Raw genomic sequence first — 18,719 nt, 5'->3', positions numbered from 1 at the left:
AGGAGTGGGAGGGCAAAGGTCAACGTAGTGAGGTTGAAGTAGTTTGTGTGTTTGAGTGTGAAAAGGTAAATCTTAAGAAAACAAATGGCGTTTCTCCATCTTTTCCTCCCTCTGCTGTCAGCACTTAAATATGCGCTCTTTCTCCCGCTCTTGCTCCCCTCCTATTCCTCCCGTTTCCACTCCTCTCGCTCTTCCTGTCCTACACGCTGCCTCTCAGGTTACGATGACTGGGGGTTTTCTTCCTCTCGTTTCATAGTGTCTGTGTGGGACGGGGGTGGCGGCGTGTGTGTGTGTGTGTGTGTGTGTGTGTGTGTGCTGTGTCCTTGTCCCTGCCTCCTGGCAGCAGGAGCCACCCAGCAGCCAGTCCGTGATTGGGCAGCAGAGTGGGGTTCTTGACACAGCGTGGTGCTGACTTCTTCGGGACGTGTTTCAACAGATGGTCGAGGTTAGAGAGTGTCATCACATCGGAGAGGGGATTAGAGGAGAGAGGTTGTCTTCCAGGAGCTGTGTGGTCCCCCCTCCTCCTCCTCCTCCTCCTTTACTCTTGAAGCTAAAATCCCAGCGCCAAGACACAAACCCCTCTATGAGTAGAAGGAGATCCGGTGAAGAACGTGAGGATAAAACCCAGAGAGGAATCCTAGCCTTGCCTCTCACTCAGCCAACACTGCTCTCCTGCCTTCCAGGTACAGCACAACTTTCTCACTCTTTATCTGCCTTGTTTCTCCTATTTTTCTTTCTTTTTGGTTTGTTTTACCCTTTTGCCACAGGTTTTTAAAGTGTGTGCCAGGTTGATTGCTTGACTCAGCTTCCAGACAGGAGTCAAAGTTGTAAGGAGGGATTTGTAGAAGTGGTGAGCTGCGCTGTTTCTGCAGGCAGTCTGTTGCCTGTACAGCAGCTCTGTCTCTCTCTGTGTGTGCGAGAGTGTGTGTGTGTGTGTGCAGGATTTCATAGTTTTCCCTCTGAATGACAGGAATTCCCTCCGTCGCAAATTCCTCCGTCTCAAGGGATTAGAGGGCACCACATTCCATTAATGTCATTTTTTTCCACAATGCAAAAGTATTCACCTGTTTATTTTTCATTTTCTAAACGCACAATATTTGGATAGTGAACAGTAAACTTTTGCTGTCATTAAAAAAAAAAAAAAAAAGTCAAATGTGGCATTCAGTAGAATTGTACTGTCTTAATTCTTCTGGAAAACTCGTATCAGTTCTCCTTTTGTAGTCTTTGGCAGTTTCCACAATAGGTAGTCACTGTACTTTTTCAGCACTCGCAATACTCAGTGTGCCATTTAACATCGGTTCACCTCAGCCAAGATAAGGTTGTTCCTTTTTTTTTTTTCCAAATAAATCTTTTCCAGAGGGAACTTGTGGCAGATGGTGTCAGCATACGTTAAATGGATGAGCTGCCGCAGAGCGTTTTCTGTAGAAACGTGTCAAAGCAGAGCGCAGAGGCAGAGACTTGGGGAATCCAAACTCTTTTTGCTATTTAAGTCAAGTGGGAAGAGAAACTTGCCCGGAAAAGTGACACTATGATGTATAAGTATTTACAAGCCACCGTGCATGTGTGTGAGATGTTTGTAAATGGAGAGTGTGCAGCTGTGAAGGGCTGAATGCGGACAGCAGCCCCGCAGCGTGGAGTGGACTTTGTATGGGTGAAAGCTGCTGTTGTGTGAATTTATGTTTACCTTGGTAAAAACCTGCCACAGCCACACTTCCTGCTTGTTGCTTGAAGTATTTAACACCACCAGCAACAGATTGTAATGACTGAATGGATTAGTTCATGGAGAAATAGGCTGGGGAGCAGATTAATGAAGAACAATGTGAAAGTTACACTGGTGAGTAAAACTAAGTGAGCTTTGTCGACCAAGGCTCTAAAAATTTAAAGATGGACTTGTTTCCATCTTCTCTGAAACTGCCGCTTTATTCTATCAGTAAGAGTCATTTCAGCTGTGTGTGGCACAACATTAAAGTCCCCCTATTTAAAGGACCCAGTAAGCGATTTGACTCCATTCTTTACTTTGTTTTGATCTGTGTGTTCATTCATCGGTTCACAAAACCCAGAGAATGTATCCTTCTGACCTAGATTCCCTAAAGGACAAAATTACAGTGTGAGTGAATGTTTGTATCGGACTCAATCACGTTAAAAAAAAGGCTGGTTCACGTTTCGGTGCTTTCTGCGCTGTGAGTAGGTGGTACTAAAGAGTGAATGAGGGAGAACTCTCTAGCTCAGATCTTTTTAAGTAACGTCTCCTTAATCCACCTCATGTTTGAGTTCAGATTCTGAGTACCCTACCCATGGAGAAACACAGTGCTCCCTGCCAGCTCAGAGATCCCTAAAAGAGTTTTTATCTCCGCTGTGCTGCAGACAAGAGCACAAGCAGCTGCTGCAAATAATTAGATTCTGGGGGGGGGGGGGTAACAGCTTGCCAAGACAAACGTTGCTCCAGTAGCAGCTTTGCCATCGTTCGAATCCCCTTTCGAACACCCCTTAGTGTGTTCGTGTGAAGGATATAGGTAATAATTTGTTCTTGTGATGAGGATGCTGTGAGAGCGAGTGTAAGGGAAGAAGAGGAGGCAGCATCTGTGGTTTTAGCTGTTTATGCAAGCACCACCAACAGTGTGTGCGTGTGTATAATTTAACCTAGTGAGTAATATGCTGCCAGAGTGAATCACGACTTTGCCAACCATCTAACATCTAATGAACAAGCCGAAAGGCATTCGTGGCAGAGTAATATACAGTGAAATAAAAAATGCACAAATACTTGCTTCTATTAACTTCTCGTCTCAAACTGAAAGCTTCAAAATGTTTACTCTTTTCTGAGAGAGGACAGTTCCTACTCATTTAGCACTAATGTGCTCTATCTGAAGGTGTCCAACACACTAGTGTGGATTTGCACTGATATGTGCTCCGTGTCAGCCAGGACTTGCCAACTGGCTCTTAATGCTCCCAGCGCTGCAGCTCTGTGGGCAGTTTGGATGGAGAATAAGGACTGGGGAGAGGGGGGACAGGAGCAGCCAGCAGTCAGCTTCAGAATAAAGAGGAGCTTAGATGTTCCAAAATATCCCGTTTAGCACAAATTAGTCTGAGCACTAGCTGGCGTTAGTTTCATGGTACGTACAGGTATTTTTGAAAGGTCACCTTTTTTCTCCCTCGTGCTCTGTTGAAAACATTTTGACATGGTTTTGTTATCCCAGCTTTGTCAAACTTAAAATGACCTTGCTCGTTTTAAATCTGTCGTTATGCTGCCGTTGCCCTGATCCAGTACGATGGAAAATTTTGAAGATTACTTTTCTTTCTGCTGCAAAAACTAAATCACTGATGATTTTTTGATTCGCGTGCAATACATATCACTTAATCAGAAACAACAGATGGTGGTTTAGTAAGTATGCTGTCTTCTGTCATTAAGCATCTTTGCTTTGAAAACTGATGTTCCTTCACTTTTCTCTTTCTGGAAAATTCAGAAAATGATGCTAAACAGCTGTAACTTGTGTGCCAGATTGCTAAGAAATGATTTCCTGGACCACCCTCTCCTCTGCCACTTCTTCTTCTTCTTCTTCTTCTTTGGTATAATGATAATATTCCTCATACTAGCCTGACTGCATAATAGCTCTAGACTGGAGTAGACTGCTCATTATCACTGCTAATAACCAGGATTTGAACAGCAAGCATTTGACATGCTTTTATTTATGTCGGGTCAAGAAAGGCTATCTTAAGATGAGTCACACACTTTCTCCGTTCCTTCATTCCTTTCCTTTGATGATTACATAACATACAGTCCACTATCATATAACAGCCCTAAAATACAATGTGCTATTGGCTTTTGAGGATACACCTCCAAGGACAGGCAACATATGTCCGGATGCGCTCTACGTGGATCTATTTTGAGGTATTTGGGAGCTCACAATAGCTCCCCCGTGTGTTTGTTCAGCCTGCCATTGCAGTGAGAAAGGTCAGGGCATGTAAACATCACATCCATCTCATCATTGGTGGGAATGCTTCATTTTCCAGCTCTTCGTGGAGCACCTACGCGCACCACAAACAGCTGCAAAAAAAAAAACACAAATTCTATTCTTTCTCGCCCGTTTTTACATTAGCCAAAGGCTTACCTAATGGTCCAAGACATATGGACCTGCTTTGTTGTGCCTAAGAAAATGCCCTTTAAAGACTAAGGTTTGAGTGAGATGGGATTTCAAAGCTGTTTCTGTTGTGTCCAGAATAGCTTTTTGTTCAAATGATGCAGCCAGGGGTTTAAGTGGTGAAAAGAAAAGCCTGGGTCAAGAAGAGAAGAAGGGAAGTGGAAGAGCCAAAATAAAGTTGAGGGGCAAGATGAAAGGGAGTGCGATGTGAAGGAGGGATGAAGAAGTGGTGAAAGTACATTTTTTAACGGGACAGAAAAGATCCAGTTGTGATGAAGTGAATAGAGGTTGAGTCATGTACATAAACACCCACGGACACATATGCTTGCGTTTGACACTCATAAACAGACATAAACTCTTTTTAGTATCGGCATGTGTAGCTGAAACGCTATACACGCACACCGACCACAAGCGTACCCCCCTCTGTCCTCCAGCTCCCAGGGGCCTGGACTGTGCCTGCTTTGTCGTGTCTCTTGTCCAATAATCCCCTCCCCAGGGAGAAGCAATCTGTTTTAGATTTGAAAGAGAAAGGAACCGGCTTGTATCACGTACAATTAAGCAGCCGTCAGAATGCGTCGGCGCAAGTTTGGAAAGAGAAGTGCTGCCACTGGGGGGTTGTCCCTTTCATCCACCGCCTTTCCAGAATGGAGATAATGGGGTGGGAGGGTAGGAGGGATGAGAAAGGATGGAGGTGAGGGGGTGGAGGGGTGTTGAAGGAATGAATATGTTTCCTCACCCCTCTATCCCGCTGCACAGCTCCACTAATAGAAGCCAGCATGCGTTTGTTTCAGCTCTTCTGCTCCCTTTCTTTCCGTCTCCCCCGGAGCGGGCAAACACATTTAGCCTCTGCCGGCACTCCCCTCCTCTGCTTGTGTGTGTGTGTGTGTAAGTGTACGTACACGCACTAGTGCTCATAAGTGTGGACTTGGCCATGTGCTTCTGGTAGCCTGGAGTCCTGTTTGCCCTCACTTGATCAGCCCGACTTGGCCATGTGGAAGTAGAGCGGCTGTATCTTTGAACAGAAACTTTGTTTACAGGGAGGAGGTCTAGCTTTTTCTCCACTTTGCTTTTCTCAAACTGCTAACGGCTAATGTCTTACCAACATGTTGAGTTGATGCATTAAGGGCATTCTTCTTAGTAGCCTATACATGCAAGGGAATGGAAACGTATGGATGGGTAAGCATCCTGTTTTGTACTCTCTCAGATAATCGGGCTTTATGCAGACTTTATGCATTTTACAGCGCACGAAGCTCTGGAATAGTATAGAGTTAATTGAATTACAAATGACTTTACTGCATGCTTTGGAAAGCCACACACAGAGCCAGAGGCAATGGAGAGCATAGATCCCCATGCACAAATTACAGGTTACGTGTCTGTCTGTGCTCAAGTCTGGCTGATTCTGTTTCTTGCTCGGGGCATCCAAAGCCGCTCATGCATATGTGCCCACAGGCATGGAGGGGGGGGGGGGGCGCCAAATAGGCACAGGTGCAATTGGACAAATATGCATTTTTATGAGCAGTATCATGTTAGTGTGTCACAGTCATGAAGCCGTTTGTTTATGGCATCCAGGGTCACAAGGCTTGGTTCTCAGGGTCCGTGTTTGTCTAAAGTTCCCAGAGAATATGCCCACACATGCTCCACATTTTAGGGGTGTTAAGTTTCACGTGTCAGCAGTACTATCATGCTTATCAGGTGCTTGCCGACTTAACCGCTACCTCCTCACCGTGAACAACTGACTTTTTCTGCAGAATTTATTTAACTATGCTGTTTGTGCTAAATGCTGCATACAATATTCTTACATTAGTGCGAAGTTTGGAAAGTTTCAGGCAGGCCGTACATGTTTTAGTGAATGGTTTAAAGCAGCACAAATAACTTTTGATTACATTAAAATGTCAGTTTCACTTCAGTTTGAATTTGCTTGATTACCATTTGCTTTCTCTTTTATTAGCTTATGAAGCATTTCCTGGCTGCAGCAATCATCTGTACTTAATATCAGCAAAAATCAGGCAAAGTAACTTTGCGCTGCTGTTTTAATCTTGCAACCAGAGCGTGAGCAACTTGAGTGTCAATTACAAATTCTGACTTTTGGCTTTGGAGAAAAATGGATCGCAGCATATTCGAATCATTTTTTTATTGTATTCAATGGTTAATATCATTCAAAATATGAAGACCAGTTTGAACTTGATATCAAATGCATGAAAATCACTTTTTATCCTCCTAATGTCGCATTCCACCTCTGTAGTGTCTTTATCCTGCTCAGCTGTGCTGTGTAAATTGCACAGAAGCAAATTTCCTGCTCATTTTATTCAATTAAATTATGCTCAAGCTTCTTTAAAAATAAAATTCAACCCATTCCATACTAGTCCAATTTAAAAAACAAAACACTAGGTAATATAATAAGAATCACTTACCTAAGGAACCCAACAGATTGCATCAAGACCTTTTAATACAATCCCCAATCCTGAAAAAGCACAAGGCGACTGTAGGAAGACAAAATTCAGTTTTAACTGGAAGAAAACTCCGGTAGAACCAGACACAGGAGGGGTCGGGGGCGGCCTCGACAGGTCGGTGGTTTTTAGAGGACAGGAAAGAGGAGAGAACAAGAACAACAACACTACTGTTACAGCTCTGGTCCACCTTGTGAGGTAGTAAAATAGTGAAGTCTGAATTAACAATGTACACAGGTATAACCGGGTGCGAGCATGGCCGCAAACACTGCAGATAGAAACTTCACTGGGACGGTGAGATGTTGCCAACTGATGGTAGAATTCAGGTCCACTCTCAGAATGACTGTGACAACTAAAACCTGACAAGCAATACAAAAATAACTAATACCAGTCTCCACCAGCTGTAGCCAGGCTGCACACAAGGATCAATGCCTTTTTAATATATATTCCACTTATTTATTTTGTGGCTAACGGAGCTAGTGTTCACAGAGAGCGGTCTTTCCTTGGATTTCTTTCCTTGCAGTGTTCAAACTGAACCCGGACTAGTTTCTCTTTATCAGTGCGATTGTTTTGCAAGAAAAAGAATTCAATCATCCAGCTCATGTCAGTTGGCAGTGAACAAAAAGAACCTGGTGACTTGGCTCTTCCAGTCCCTCTCTCTGTGCCACCACGTTAATGATTTCATGGAAAAGAAGTCAGTCTCTTTATTCCTGACAATTACCTCAGTGGAAACCCGTTGAAGCAATTTGCCATAGCTCTCTCTTGTGGTAAAGGGAGTGATTTGTCTGGGGTATGTTTGACACGTCAAAGAGACAAGAAAGCCACCCATGAGCGAGTGGTATACTTTGCTCTGATTTGCTCCGGCTTTCTGTGGGGCTCCTGCAGCCTGATAGAGTGTTTCTGATAAAGCGTGGGTTGACAAGAAAAGTGGCTGGAGGCATATATTTATAAAATGTATTTTATTCATCTGAGGTTGTCTGGCGCTAATGGTTTCCATCCATAGCTTAGAAAAGGTTTAACGAGAAAGCGCTTGCTGTAGGCTCATATCGTATAACCGGGGCGGCTGATTTCATGTCTTCATATCACACCATAAATCTAAAAAGTGGTTACGTTTTTGTTTGTTCTCTTATTCATCTGACACCCCCTTTTCCGACCCGTTTTTTCCTCTTGAAGGCTCCTGGTTGAGTCAGAATCTTCTGTTGCTTTCAGTAATCTCAGATTTACTCAGCGATGTGGAGATACGGGGTTTTTGTTGAAGTCTCCTTTGTTCTCTTTGGTGAAAATGGCAATAACTCCTCTTTTATGGGCTAATCTTAAACAAATGGTCTCTAATCTTTTATCAACACAGTAAAATCACCAGTGTTAAATCAACACTAGACTAGTGTCTATTTGTACCCACTCTTCTTGGTGTTATTTTAACACTGTTTAGTGTAAAAGCAAAACTTTTAGAGCAAAATTCTGTCATTTTTCAGTCATTTACCATGGTAAATTTAACACTGCATGTCATGCTCAAAATATAAATTATAACTTAATGAATTCTACTCTGAAAGTTTGACTTTTACACCACACGGTGTGAAAACTCCACTAAGAAGAGTGGGCACATACAGACACTGTCTAATGTTAATTTAACACTAGTGATTTTACTGTGACGGTCCTCATCATTGTGAGTGTATGTGGTTGAGTGGATGCTGAGATATCTTTAACACACACCACATTCAGGCCAGGAACACATTCGCACATACAATTCATACCGCTTCCTTTATTTTTGAATGACCCTTTGTGCTTTTTTCTATTTTTTTCCCCCTGAGGGGCTCGAAAGCCCCACATGATTTCTACATGGCTGCCTGTTGGCCTGCAGGTCTGGCTCACTTTGAAGTATATTAAACTATGATTCGTCTAATAATTCACAAAGATGGAGTCAGAATATGGATGGGGTGGCCTGGCAGCTTTGGCACTACAAAGAGTCCCTTATCAAGTTTGAAATAAACACGAGGGGATTTTTCTAAGACTCGCAAATGTGCTCACTCTGGGTTAACGTTCAGCTGAATCCAAGCTTGACTTCTGCTCCTGCACCGCAGTCCAAATATACTGAAAGCCTGTCAAAGTGGGAGCTTAAACATCTCTGTTTTATACGTTAAACCTTGATAAGACCCTGCCTGTCAAAATAAAAGTTGTGTAGTGATAAACATGCAGCAACAGGGAGCCAGTGATCTCTCCCAACCATCTTGTATTTGGTTTTCTCACTGGAATTCTGAAACCAATTTGGTCAAACAAATCAGTGGCGTTAAGAGTCTGAAAGCACCCAGGTTTGAGCCTTTTCCCAGTGCCTACCCACAGCCAAGTAAATGCACAGAGACAGAGCTTTCCTTCAGTCGGCTTGTGGGGCCAACAGGCCGGTCTTGTTGGAACAATGTGCAGCCTTGGCCTGACACAGACCCTCCTCGGTGGAAAGTGCCCTCCGAATCCCTCATGACTGCAAGACCAGCAAGATTCTCTTGGGTTGGACGGTGGTGGGGGGGTGTAGACATGTTGCAGGTCCAAAACAAATAGGAGAAGGTTGTTCTCCAGACTTTATCTACCCTACAGATTCTGAGATCCGCTTTCACCTTAACATGCACTATAATCCCTAATCCATAATTTCTGTTTCCTGCTTTCCTGAACTCTCCCATAACAGACTGAAAGACTGCATTGTTATCACAAGATCCGCGGATCATAGTCACAGAACAGCCTACAGAATTTAAACTATGCCACTGGACTGTAAATCTTCTTTTTTTGCAACTGAGCTCTCTGGGCAAAGAGAGACTCGAATAAAGCAACATCTGACGTGCTTAATAGCAAGTCCTTTTATAAAGAACTGATTTACTTTGGAAGAGCATCTGGTTTGGGTTCGACCTGCATCTTGTTTTGGGAACATGAACCCCTTCACCTCCAAACTCTTATATTAAGTTGAACGCAATCCAGTTTTCTGGGGAGACATACTATATAGTGGTAGACAAACATCTTCCTATAAAAGTTGCATGAATTAATGGTAGTCATTCCGTGTTTTTACATGAGCACTCTTTTATGTTGCTTCTGCTGTTTTTCAGTGACAGCTGATAAATGTATACACTGTCACTGCTGACTGAACAAAACCTAAGCCAGATGTTGCCTATTTGCCATTTCTGAAATAAAAATGCAGAGCAATCACAGCCAGACCTTTTACAAGACTTCAGTTGCTTTCCTACCTCTGTTTTGAGCCCCTGCCACTCATTTCTTCCGCCCTCTTAACCCCGTGTGTGGGTAGCCTCGGGTTGCTGAGGTTAGGTTAAACAAGCCACCATCAAAGCCATATCGCCACTTGGGTCGGAAGAGGGTCAGGGCGCAGCGGAGTGTGTGGTTTGAGGCCCTAACTCGAGGGCACAACTGCCAACCAGCCAAAAGTACTCTGCCCTGCATGGTTACACAAGCAACAGCTCTATTATGTTGAGCTTCTCTCTGTGCTCAAAGCACAGCTGTGCACATAGCCATACCAAATCACTGAGCAATGCTACACGTTCCCCAGCAAAGTTACGGAGAGAGCTGTTTTTCACAATTAAAGAAGAGAGGGGAAAAAAAAAGCTTGGCTATCATGAAAGAAAAGATTAGCAGGGTGTTGAGGTGCACTAAAAGCCCCTAGTGTTGATGTCCATTAATCTGAAAATTGCATATCTTTTATGTATCTGGCAGCTGTGTGTCTGAAAAACTTCATAGTGGCCTTTTTGTTTCAGTCCTTTGAACCCCTGGGCATGTTACGTTCTTCCCATCCAACCCCAATATTCTTCCTGCAGCTTAGCCATGATGAGTACAGTACGGCCTCATTTAAGGGGTCATTAGTGCTAATCCCCCGAAACAATGAGGAGGCAGAAACAATGTGTTCCCTAGTCCTCTGGCTCTGTCCAGGGATAAAGACCTCTTGTCTGCTCCACAGATGTATGAAAGACATCTGCTAAACTCGTATCAGGCTATATGACATAAATAAATGACTCTTTCAGAATGATGAGTTCATGAGAATGACAGGAAACATTATTCTGTGCTTTCTCCAAGGGTTCGTAAAACTGGCCTCCTGCACACACTGTAAACTCGGAAGCTGGAGGGAAGTTGGGAGCAGTGGCGATAACCGAAATTACATTCAGAAGCCAGCGATGCAATGACTTTCATATTTTTTTTTTTTTTTTTTTTCACTAAAATCTCTATAGACCTGAATACATACAGCAATTCACCCTGCATGGGCGGGATTCCTCACCTGCTGCTTGTCATCTGTGATAAAGTTTGTAAATCCAAAGTACTGTGTTTCAAGGTTGAAAAAAAATGAAATGATAAAATATTTACAAATGGACAATAGCAGTAAGTTTATTCTCACTGTGCTGACTGATACAATAAACACAAACTACAGTTTCATCCAGTATCTACTATTTACCTCCCACAGAAGTATTACTCCATATTTTGTAGGCTGTGGTGGACCACAGTTTCTGATATTCTAACATAATGAGGCTGGTGTATTTTCTTTGACCTTTAAGTAAAACCACACACCAGGGATGGTTAAAGGGCCTTGGTTTGAAACAATACTCTCACTAAACATATATTGGTGAAAAGAAAACCTGAGCTGTGTCAACTATTGCAGAAATTGGTGTCTGTACCAAGTTGCTCTATCCAGGTTTCCAAGACTAACTTGATCTTGGAATATAAACATGGAGTTCCTCAATTGACCACTGGGGATGACTCAAAAAGTGAGGCCTTCTCCGCCGACTCTGAAAACACCAGACGTTGAAATAAACATGCTTAAAACCTAGTGGGAGAGGTGGCTTAGGTCTCCTTAGCTAGATGTCACATCCATGACAAATGTACTTTAGGTGAATTGGGTGTGTGTCTATTCACATAGTAGTTACATTAATGTTTGGACCATCTTTGTTTTCCATTATCTTTATTCATGCGACACAGGACTCGCCTAGCTCAGTTTTTTACTATAAAATTCTGCTTTAATTTTTGTCTCAACTCAGATTTGTTAATGTCGTCATTGTGGTTAAAACTGTAAATACCTGAGCTGGTGCCACACCAGGAGGAACACTTTGTATTTTTGACTGCAAGCTTCCACTTGTAGCAACAATATAGCTGTACCTGTGGGATCCCCGTCCCGATGCAGTCCTCCGCTCTAAAGCTGCCGAGCACCGATGATAGAGTCATAATAGTCCAGTCACTTTCCGTCATATAACCACTTGACTTGTCTACGGCGAAGATTGCTGTGGGGGTACTTCTTGTGATTTTATTGGAAGCGGCAAGCAGCTGTCCTCGCTGGCAGAGTCTGGTCTTTATAAACAGCCACCACTTATCTCTTTATAGCGGTCTTGTCACTTTGCTTTGCATTTCCTTCCCGAGCTTTATCACACTCATAATCGACTTTACTTGGCCTGGTTTGCATACACAAACACATAATTTGGCTTTGGTTAACTTGCCCTCGGCGGGCAGAGGATACGCTTCAGAAACTAGTACATATATGGGAACCTTGTAAGTCGCTTTAACATGAGGAAGTGAGGGGACTGAGCATGTGATCTGGATGAATACTTTATTTACTTTCACATCAGCTCACTCTGAGATGGATAACTATCAAATGATCCAACATATGAAACTGCTAGAACTCGTGTTATTTTTAACAAAACTTCATATGTCTTCATGAGAAAAACTGATTCAAGTGGAAGAAGGCTATGATTTGATGCCCAAAGGAAGGCAGGAGTGTCATTTTTACATTCAGTATCTACTGCCGTCATCCCATTGGCTTTTTTCTGCATTTTAGACAGTATCGGTACTGATGCTACTGTAGCTAACCACATCAGCACCACAAGGTTTGAATCAGACGCCACAAAGACCCTTCTTGTCTGTTTTCTTGACGTTGCAAAAGGAGGCCATTGCTTGGAGTCACTGGCATGTCAAATATAATTTGCACTGGGTGCTAACATTACTCTCGCCGCCTGACTGGCTTAGAGCTGATTTCAGGTCTTCCACAGCTTGACAGAAATAGAGCCAAGAGTTCTGTCTAGATATGGGTTCTGTCTATTGTTTCTGGGAAGTCTTGCCGTTTACGTAGGAGGACTTGAACCACACAGCTAGAGACTGTGTTTTTGTGGGAGAAAGGATTGTGTGTGAGTATCTTATGAGTTTTTGCATGCCAGCAAATGTTTGTAGAGTAGTTTGTGTTGCGAGTGTAATTCACTGCAAGGTTCTGTGCTCTCCGCCATCCTGCACTGGAGGGGTGTTTGTCCAAACGGCGCCAATGTTTGCACAGGGCTGTCACGATGACTAGGCTGACTGGCCTGCACAGACACAGCTCGTCTGAAACGGGGGACAGACCGTAGTGCTTTTAATGCTCTGTCTGTAACTCTGCGTATCGCATCTTCAATCTTACCGGAGGAGCAGCAGATAAACAATACGAGACCTGTTATTACTCAGATTGTTTTTCACCTATTTACCCATGTTTTTGATTGGATGATAGGTGCTGGGAGCTGAAGATAAAATCTTATGGAGGGCCATCTGTTTGATGCATCACTAGATGTTTTAGTTTGTAGATACAGGCTTTTCCTGTGCGGTGTGCGCGCACATACAAGTTATATTTGTGAAAACATTGCTGTGCAATGTAGCGCGTTGGGCCTTTCGGTAGAAAAGGTTTTGCAAGATAGAAAAAGTTTTCCATCAGAATGAAAAGTCATTCTCTGCTAAAGAAGATCATCATTCTTCACGCAGAGATTAGCTGCAGCCACGGATCCAAACTGGTTTCTAACCCTGTAACTGATTAGTTGAACATATCGAGGCTGAAATTCCGGAGTGCCATCCAGGATGGACAGTAAAAGATCTGTTAGGTTTGTTTAGAGTTGTGTCTCTTTGCTGACTTGGATGTAGACATGCCGGTGAGAGCGGAGTCCCCCAGTGGGGTACGGCCAGTTCCAGGTGTCACAGACCTGCCATTTGTTTTCAGCCCATTAACTCAGAATCGACAGCAGTGTGGTGCCACTTAGTAGGATTTCTGGCCATAAGGCACTCCGTCTCAATCTGTGAGGGAGGATTCATTATCCCTGCTTCATGGTTCATTTCACAGCCATAAGCCTTTCTTTCAGATATGTTATTGTTCCTGGGAGTTACCTCCTAATTGATATCATCTCCGCATTTTCAGTTACCTTTTACGATACAACAGTTGTCTAATCTTCTTGTTTCAGGTAATTAAACCCCTCTTCATGACTAAATTCTTTACATATCAGTAGGGCTGGGCGATATGGACCAAAAGTCATATCTCGATATTTTCTAGCTAAATGGCGATACTCGATATATATCTCGATATTTTTTCTGTGCCATAATTGGGGTTTCCCCCAAAGCATTATAGCATAGCATCTCTGTTAGCTTCATTTTTTTCTGAGGCAAACCCTTAAAAAAACTGTCAGTTTTAATACAAAGCCTCGTGCCAAATGTCACACAGGTACCTTTATTAACAGAGATCTGCACAATATCAAAATGTATAAAACAAATGAAATAAAAATAAACTGCCTGCATATATAGAATAAAAATGCTTCTTGAATAAAATAAAACAAATATCCCTTTCCTGCATAACAATTAAATTAAAATACACTGTGCAATTAATACAATGTAGACAGTAACAGGCAGACTTGTCCACTGAGGTTGACAGTTGTGCAAATAACAAAACATTTGTGCAAACCTCAAATAAAACATTCAAGTCAATTTGTCACAAAATAAGCTATATCAAAATAAAAAAAAAAAAAAAAAAAAAAATTATTTATTTATTTTATTTTTTTAAATCGATATAAACGATATTGTCTCGTACCATATCGCGTTTGAAAATATATCGATATATATTAAAATCTCGATATATCACCCAGCCCTACATATCAGTCTTGAGAGTTCAGGTTTGCATGATCAACCATGACTTTGTGAGACTGAAGCTCCAAACTTTTGTGATGACTCAGTGGTCATCTGTGATTGGTGCCAGTGGCACTGAGGTTAATAATGCAGAGCCACTTCTCCGCCTCCCATGGCTCAACTCCCTCCCCCAGTGGCTCTCTATCATTGACACACTTGGGGGGGTGATGTTTGAGTGGCAAGTGGAAGGTGAGCCCCGATTGGCTCCCACAGGGGAGCAGCTGTGGGTGTTAGAGAGCAGGCAGCCAATACGGTGATCTCAGCCCTGCTAGCTGAACAACAGCTCTGCATTAGAGATGGAGTTTCCATGTGTGAGTGTGTGCTAAGAAGGAGAGGGTGAAAAAGCAGGAGAAAGTTCTAGGATATTGTGAGAAAAACTACACAAAAATGACACTCGTGGGATTCTCTGAGGTGAGCTCTGTGTCTAGACATTCACAGCTCAGTTGCAGTTGTTTTAATTTGTTGCTGTGATGTAGTGGTGCTTCTGTGTGTGTCTCTTTAACAAGTTCAGGTCAGGATAAAGTAAGCTGGGGTAATTTACAATATTACTGGAGTTTATGTTGATTCAAAACATGATTGAACTGTTTGGTGAGTTTTTCTTGGTGGACCATCAAGCACTAAATCTCCAAAGAATCTTTCCTGGCGTTTCTGTTAATTAATAAACTGCTGACTTTGAATGATTTGTAACATGATGTACTCAATTCGTCTCAAGCGAATTGCTTATATGTTCAGAAACAAAGTCCGTCTTTCTTTTCTCTAATCCGTTATTGAAAATTGGCCTCTTTGTGTCATGTTTGATTTCTCGCCGTCACATCTCAACGTGATTCCTCCTTCTTGTCTCCTCTCAGTCAACCAGGGCTGCGAGAGCGCCACGGGTGTGAGTGAGTGGCCTGGCTCGTCCTCTTCTCCCTTCCCATCTCTTCATAATCCTCCCATCAACCCCTCCTGCGGTCTGTAGCGTCGGATAGCATGTTGATTCAGTGGCTGCCCTGCTTGGCCCTGCTGGGTCTGGACTGGTTTCCAGGCGGCCGGGCCTTCACCACCACCAGGGCCCAGGCCTACAGGGGTCGCATCCAGAAGGACCGCAGAAACATCCGACCCAACATCATCCTCATCATGACCGACGACCAGGATGTGGAGCTGGGTAAGGCTGGCCAGCTTCCTCGTCTTCCTGGAATCACTAATCACTTTTAATTTTTGCTGCTATTTTACATTCAGTCCTAATCCTTTTAATTTTGTTTATGGCTGTTTGCATCCAGATTTATATGGTCTCTCTCCTTACATTAAATATTAAATGCACACCATAAGCCAGACCATATTGGCCATCTGGTGTTTTTAATGTTGAATCATAATTACTTTTCCTCTGAGAAAATTGAGTCAGAAAGGCTTATAGAGTAATAAAGAGGAACTGAACTGTGTTTATACATGTGGAAAAAGAGGAAGTGCCAACATTTTGTTTTCAAAAACCCACTGACTTCCTGAATATGTCTAAATTAACTTTGCATGCATCCAGTTTTTCAGTTGAATGATGTTTTTGGTTACATGGAAAAGCACTGACGATTTTACTTTGCCATCCAGGTTCTTTGCAGGTGATGAATAAAACTCGTAAGATAATGGAAGACGGTGGCATGTCTTTCACCAATGCCTTTGTCAGCACGCCTATGTGCTGCCCGTCGCGATCCTCCATGCTGACGGGCAAGTACGTCCACAACCACAACACCTACACCAACAACGAGAACTGCTCCTCCCCGTCCTGGCAAGCTCAGCATGAACCCCGCTCCTTTGCAGTCTACCTCAACAACACGGGCTACAGGACAGGTAAGCGAAGTGAAGATGTGCACATGGACACGTTAAAGAGATTCTGTCCACCGAGCAAGGCTCATGCAACCTTGTCTGTCTGTGTCTGTGTGTGTCTGTGTGTGTGTGAGAAATGCAAACACGTTGTGCATGCCAGGTTGCTGCTATGTCTCATCGGTACTCTGACTGTGTGAGTGATGGACAGGCACTGAACTGGGCAGCGCAGATGTTTTCCTGAGGGCTGCAGCACGGCCTGTGGTTTTCAAGCTGATGCATTAGCGTGCAATTAGCCTTCTTCGAGACGGGCTGGCTTCATGCCCGACCTATCTGAGAAACAGAGGCAAAAAAAGGAAAAACAGAGTCGAGCAAAAACCTGATTGTCTCACTCACATGCCCAGATTAACTCTGACAGCGCGGCCCTACGGAAACACATAAAAACATGCACTGAAGGCCAAAGACTGCATTGAAAGGAACCCCGCCTTTCTCTCTTTTCCTCCTCCTGCAGGATTCTTTGGCAAGTACCTCAACGAGTACAATGGCAGCTACATCCCACCTGGGTGGCGCGAATGGGTTGGATTGATCAAAAATTCCCGCTTCTATAATTATACCGTCTGTCGGAATGGTTACAAGGAGAAACACGGTGCCGACTACGCCAAGGTATGTGCTCTCATGATTTCTCACTAATTTGTTTTGCCTTTATGACTTAATATAAAGACTTTGTCTTACAAATTGCAGGTTCCCCTCACTTATAAATACAGACAGTGAAGCTCTTCACTTATCACTGCGTTGTGATGCAGCCTGGCAGGAATTCTGTCATGGGAATTAAAGGGAATGAGCAAAGATGAGGTGGCGGCGTCTTTTTCTGTAGCATCCCTTATTATGACGCACCTCTCCTAAATATTTAGACGCTGTAAAATTGATGTCTTTATGGGAAGCCAAAGTTGCTTGCGATAAGTACCACCCTGCGGTTGTTTTTGTCTCTTGTTCTGTCTGCTTTCTCCCGTCATCTGTGTGTCTCGCTGTGCAGTTTAGCAAAATTTTATGCTATAATACCACAATTTAAAAAAAAAAAAAGGAAGGGAATTTTCACTTTGAAAAGGTCGGCTTCGGGAGATAAACGCTCTGGCTCCACTGTCACAACAGCCTCCCGTTGTTTTTCTGGACTGCCGCGGACATCAATCTCCCGCTGATGTTTTCGAAAGAGCTGTCAGTTTGTTTTCACAGCTCCATCTTCCCAGGTTGTGCCGTTCTGGATACGCCAGAGATCAATGTGGAGGGGTTGGCTCAGAAGATGGCCAAACAAATCTTTGGACTGCCATTCCTCTGCCAACTTGGACTGGGGTGTAAATTTACGCACAGGCTGAGGCCGGGGTGTTTACATGACACCGACCTGGTCAGCAAATTGTGGTTGAAAGTCTAATGAATACAGAATTAGCTATTTACTGCTAAAGATGCCACGGCTGAGAGGAATATAACTATTTTAGTTTTTTTGACTGACACAGGGTAAAAAGGGCCAGGGGATTCCACGTAGGATTGTTCAGCTTCGCACGTCAAGTCGCTGCGTGTCAACGCAGCATTTGCCCAGTAATTTCAGTCAATTAGACCCCATCTCAAGTTCTATCATCAGGAACATGAGTTCATTCAAGTTGCACCTTAAGTTGAACCTCTTGTCCCGTGTTGGAGAGATTAAGTTCAATGATAATGTCCATACACTGTTTATTTTAATTGCACAATACAAGAACAGCTATAAAAGCAGGCTTCTTAACAAGCCAGATGTGATATATGATGTCATCAGTGCGAACACAAAATACCTCCTCATTACTTCTTCTGTATAAATGTCATTAATGCAACACCGTAAAACCCTGCTGCGCTGACCGGCCTGTAGGCTCTTAGTGGGAGCGTCGCAACTCGCATAGTTGAGTATTGTTGAGTAATTCAGCCATTTGCTAACAAATTCCCGTTATGACTCCCACTCCATGCCGTCCAAATGGGGAAAAATGATGCTCATCACCTCCCTGATTCTTTTATAGCTGCTGGCCAAGCATTCCCCATGACACCGTCACTTCCCCTTGACCTGCCAGAGCCCTCCACACCAATGGCTCAGATTTTAAGAGCTGGCAGCCTTGGCAGTGCTTTGCCATGTGCACGTAATCATCAACCTCCACGGACACATTCAGGCGCCAGGCCATTAAAGCTGGGCTGACTATAATAAAAAAAGAGAAAGACCTATTAATAGAGACAAGATGAAACAGCCAAACCCTCTTCTGACATCTAAGGGAAATCACCCTTTACCCTTTCATTTTCAGGCTGGCACTCCCTTGCATTTGTTGCGTGCCCGGCGACGGTAACCGTACGCCAGAGTAGCAGGTACAGTCGTTAGTCTGCCGTTGGAAAGTTGGCAAAT

At 43.4% G+C, this 18,719-nt stretch overlaps 1 protein-coding gene across 2 annotated transcripts in view; it reads left to right on the top strand.

The window, feature by feature from the left end:
* Nucleotides 1-391: 391 nt before the first annotated feature.
* Nucleotides 392-18,719, top strand: part of sulf1 (sulfatase 1) — a 37,059-nt gene continuing 18,731 nt past the window's right edge. Inside the window, exons 1-4 of one of the 2 annotated variants that reach the window (XM_061712946.1) lie at nucleotides 392-683; nucleotides 15,367-15,662; nucleotides 16,097-16,336; nucleotides 16,821-16,972. In XM_061712946.1, coding sequence (XP_061568930.1) covers nucleotides 15,488-15,662; nucleotides 16,097-16,336; nucleotides 16,821-16,972 — 567 coding nt within the window. In that variant the 5' untranslated portion in view covers nucleotides 392-683; nucleotides 15,367-15,487. The remainder of the gene's footprint in view (nucleotides 684-15,366; nucleotides 15,663-16,096; nucleotides 16,337-16,820; nucleotides 16,973-18,719) is intronic. The other variant, XM_061712945.1, reaches the window with a different exon arrangement.

Source organism: Cololabis saira, chromosome 22 (genome assembly GCF_033807715.1).
Source record: "Cololabis saira isolate AMF1-May2022 chromosome 22, fColSai1.1, whole genome shotgun sequence".
Taxonomy (NCBI): Eukaryota; Metazoa; Chordata; class Actinopteri; order Beloniformes; family Belonidae; genus Cololabis; species Cololabis saira.
The sequence above is the reverse complement of the archived record's forward strand: the minus strand, read 5'-3'. Positions and strand labels throughout refer to the sequence as shown.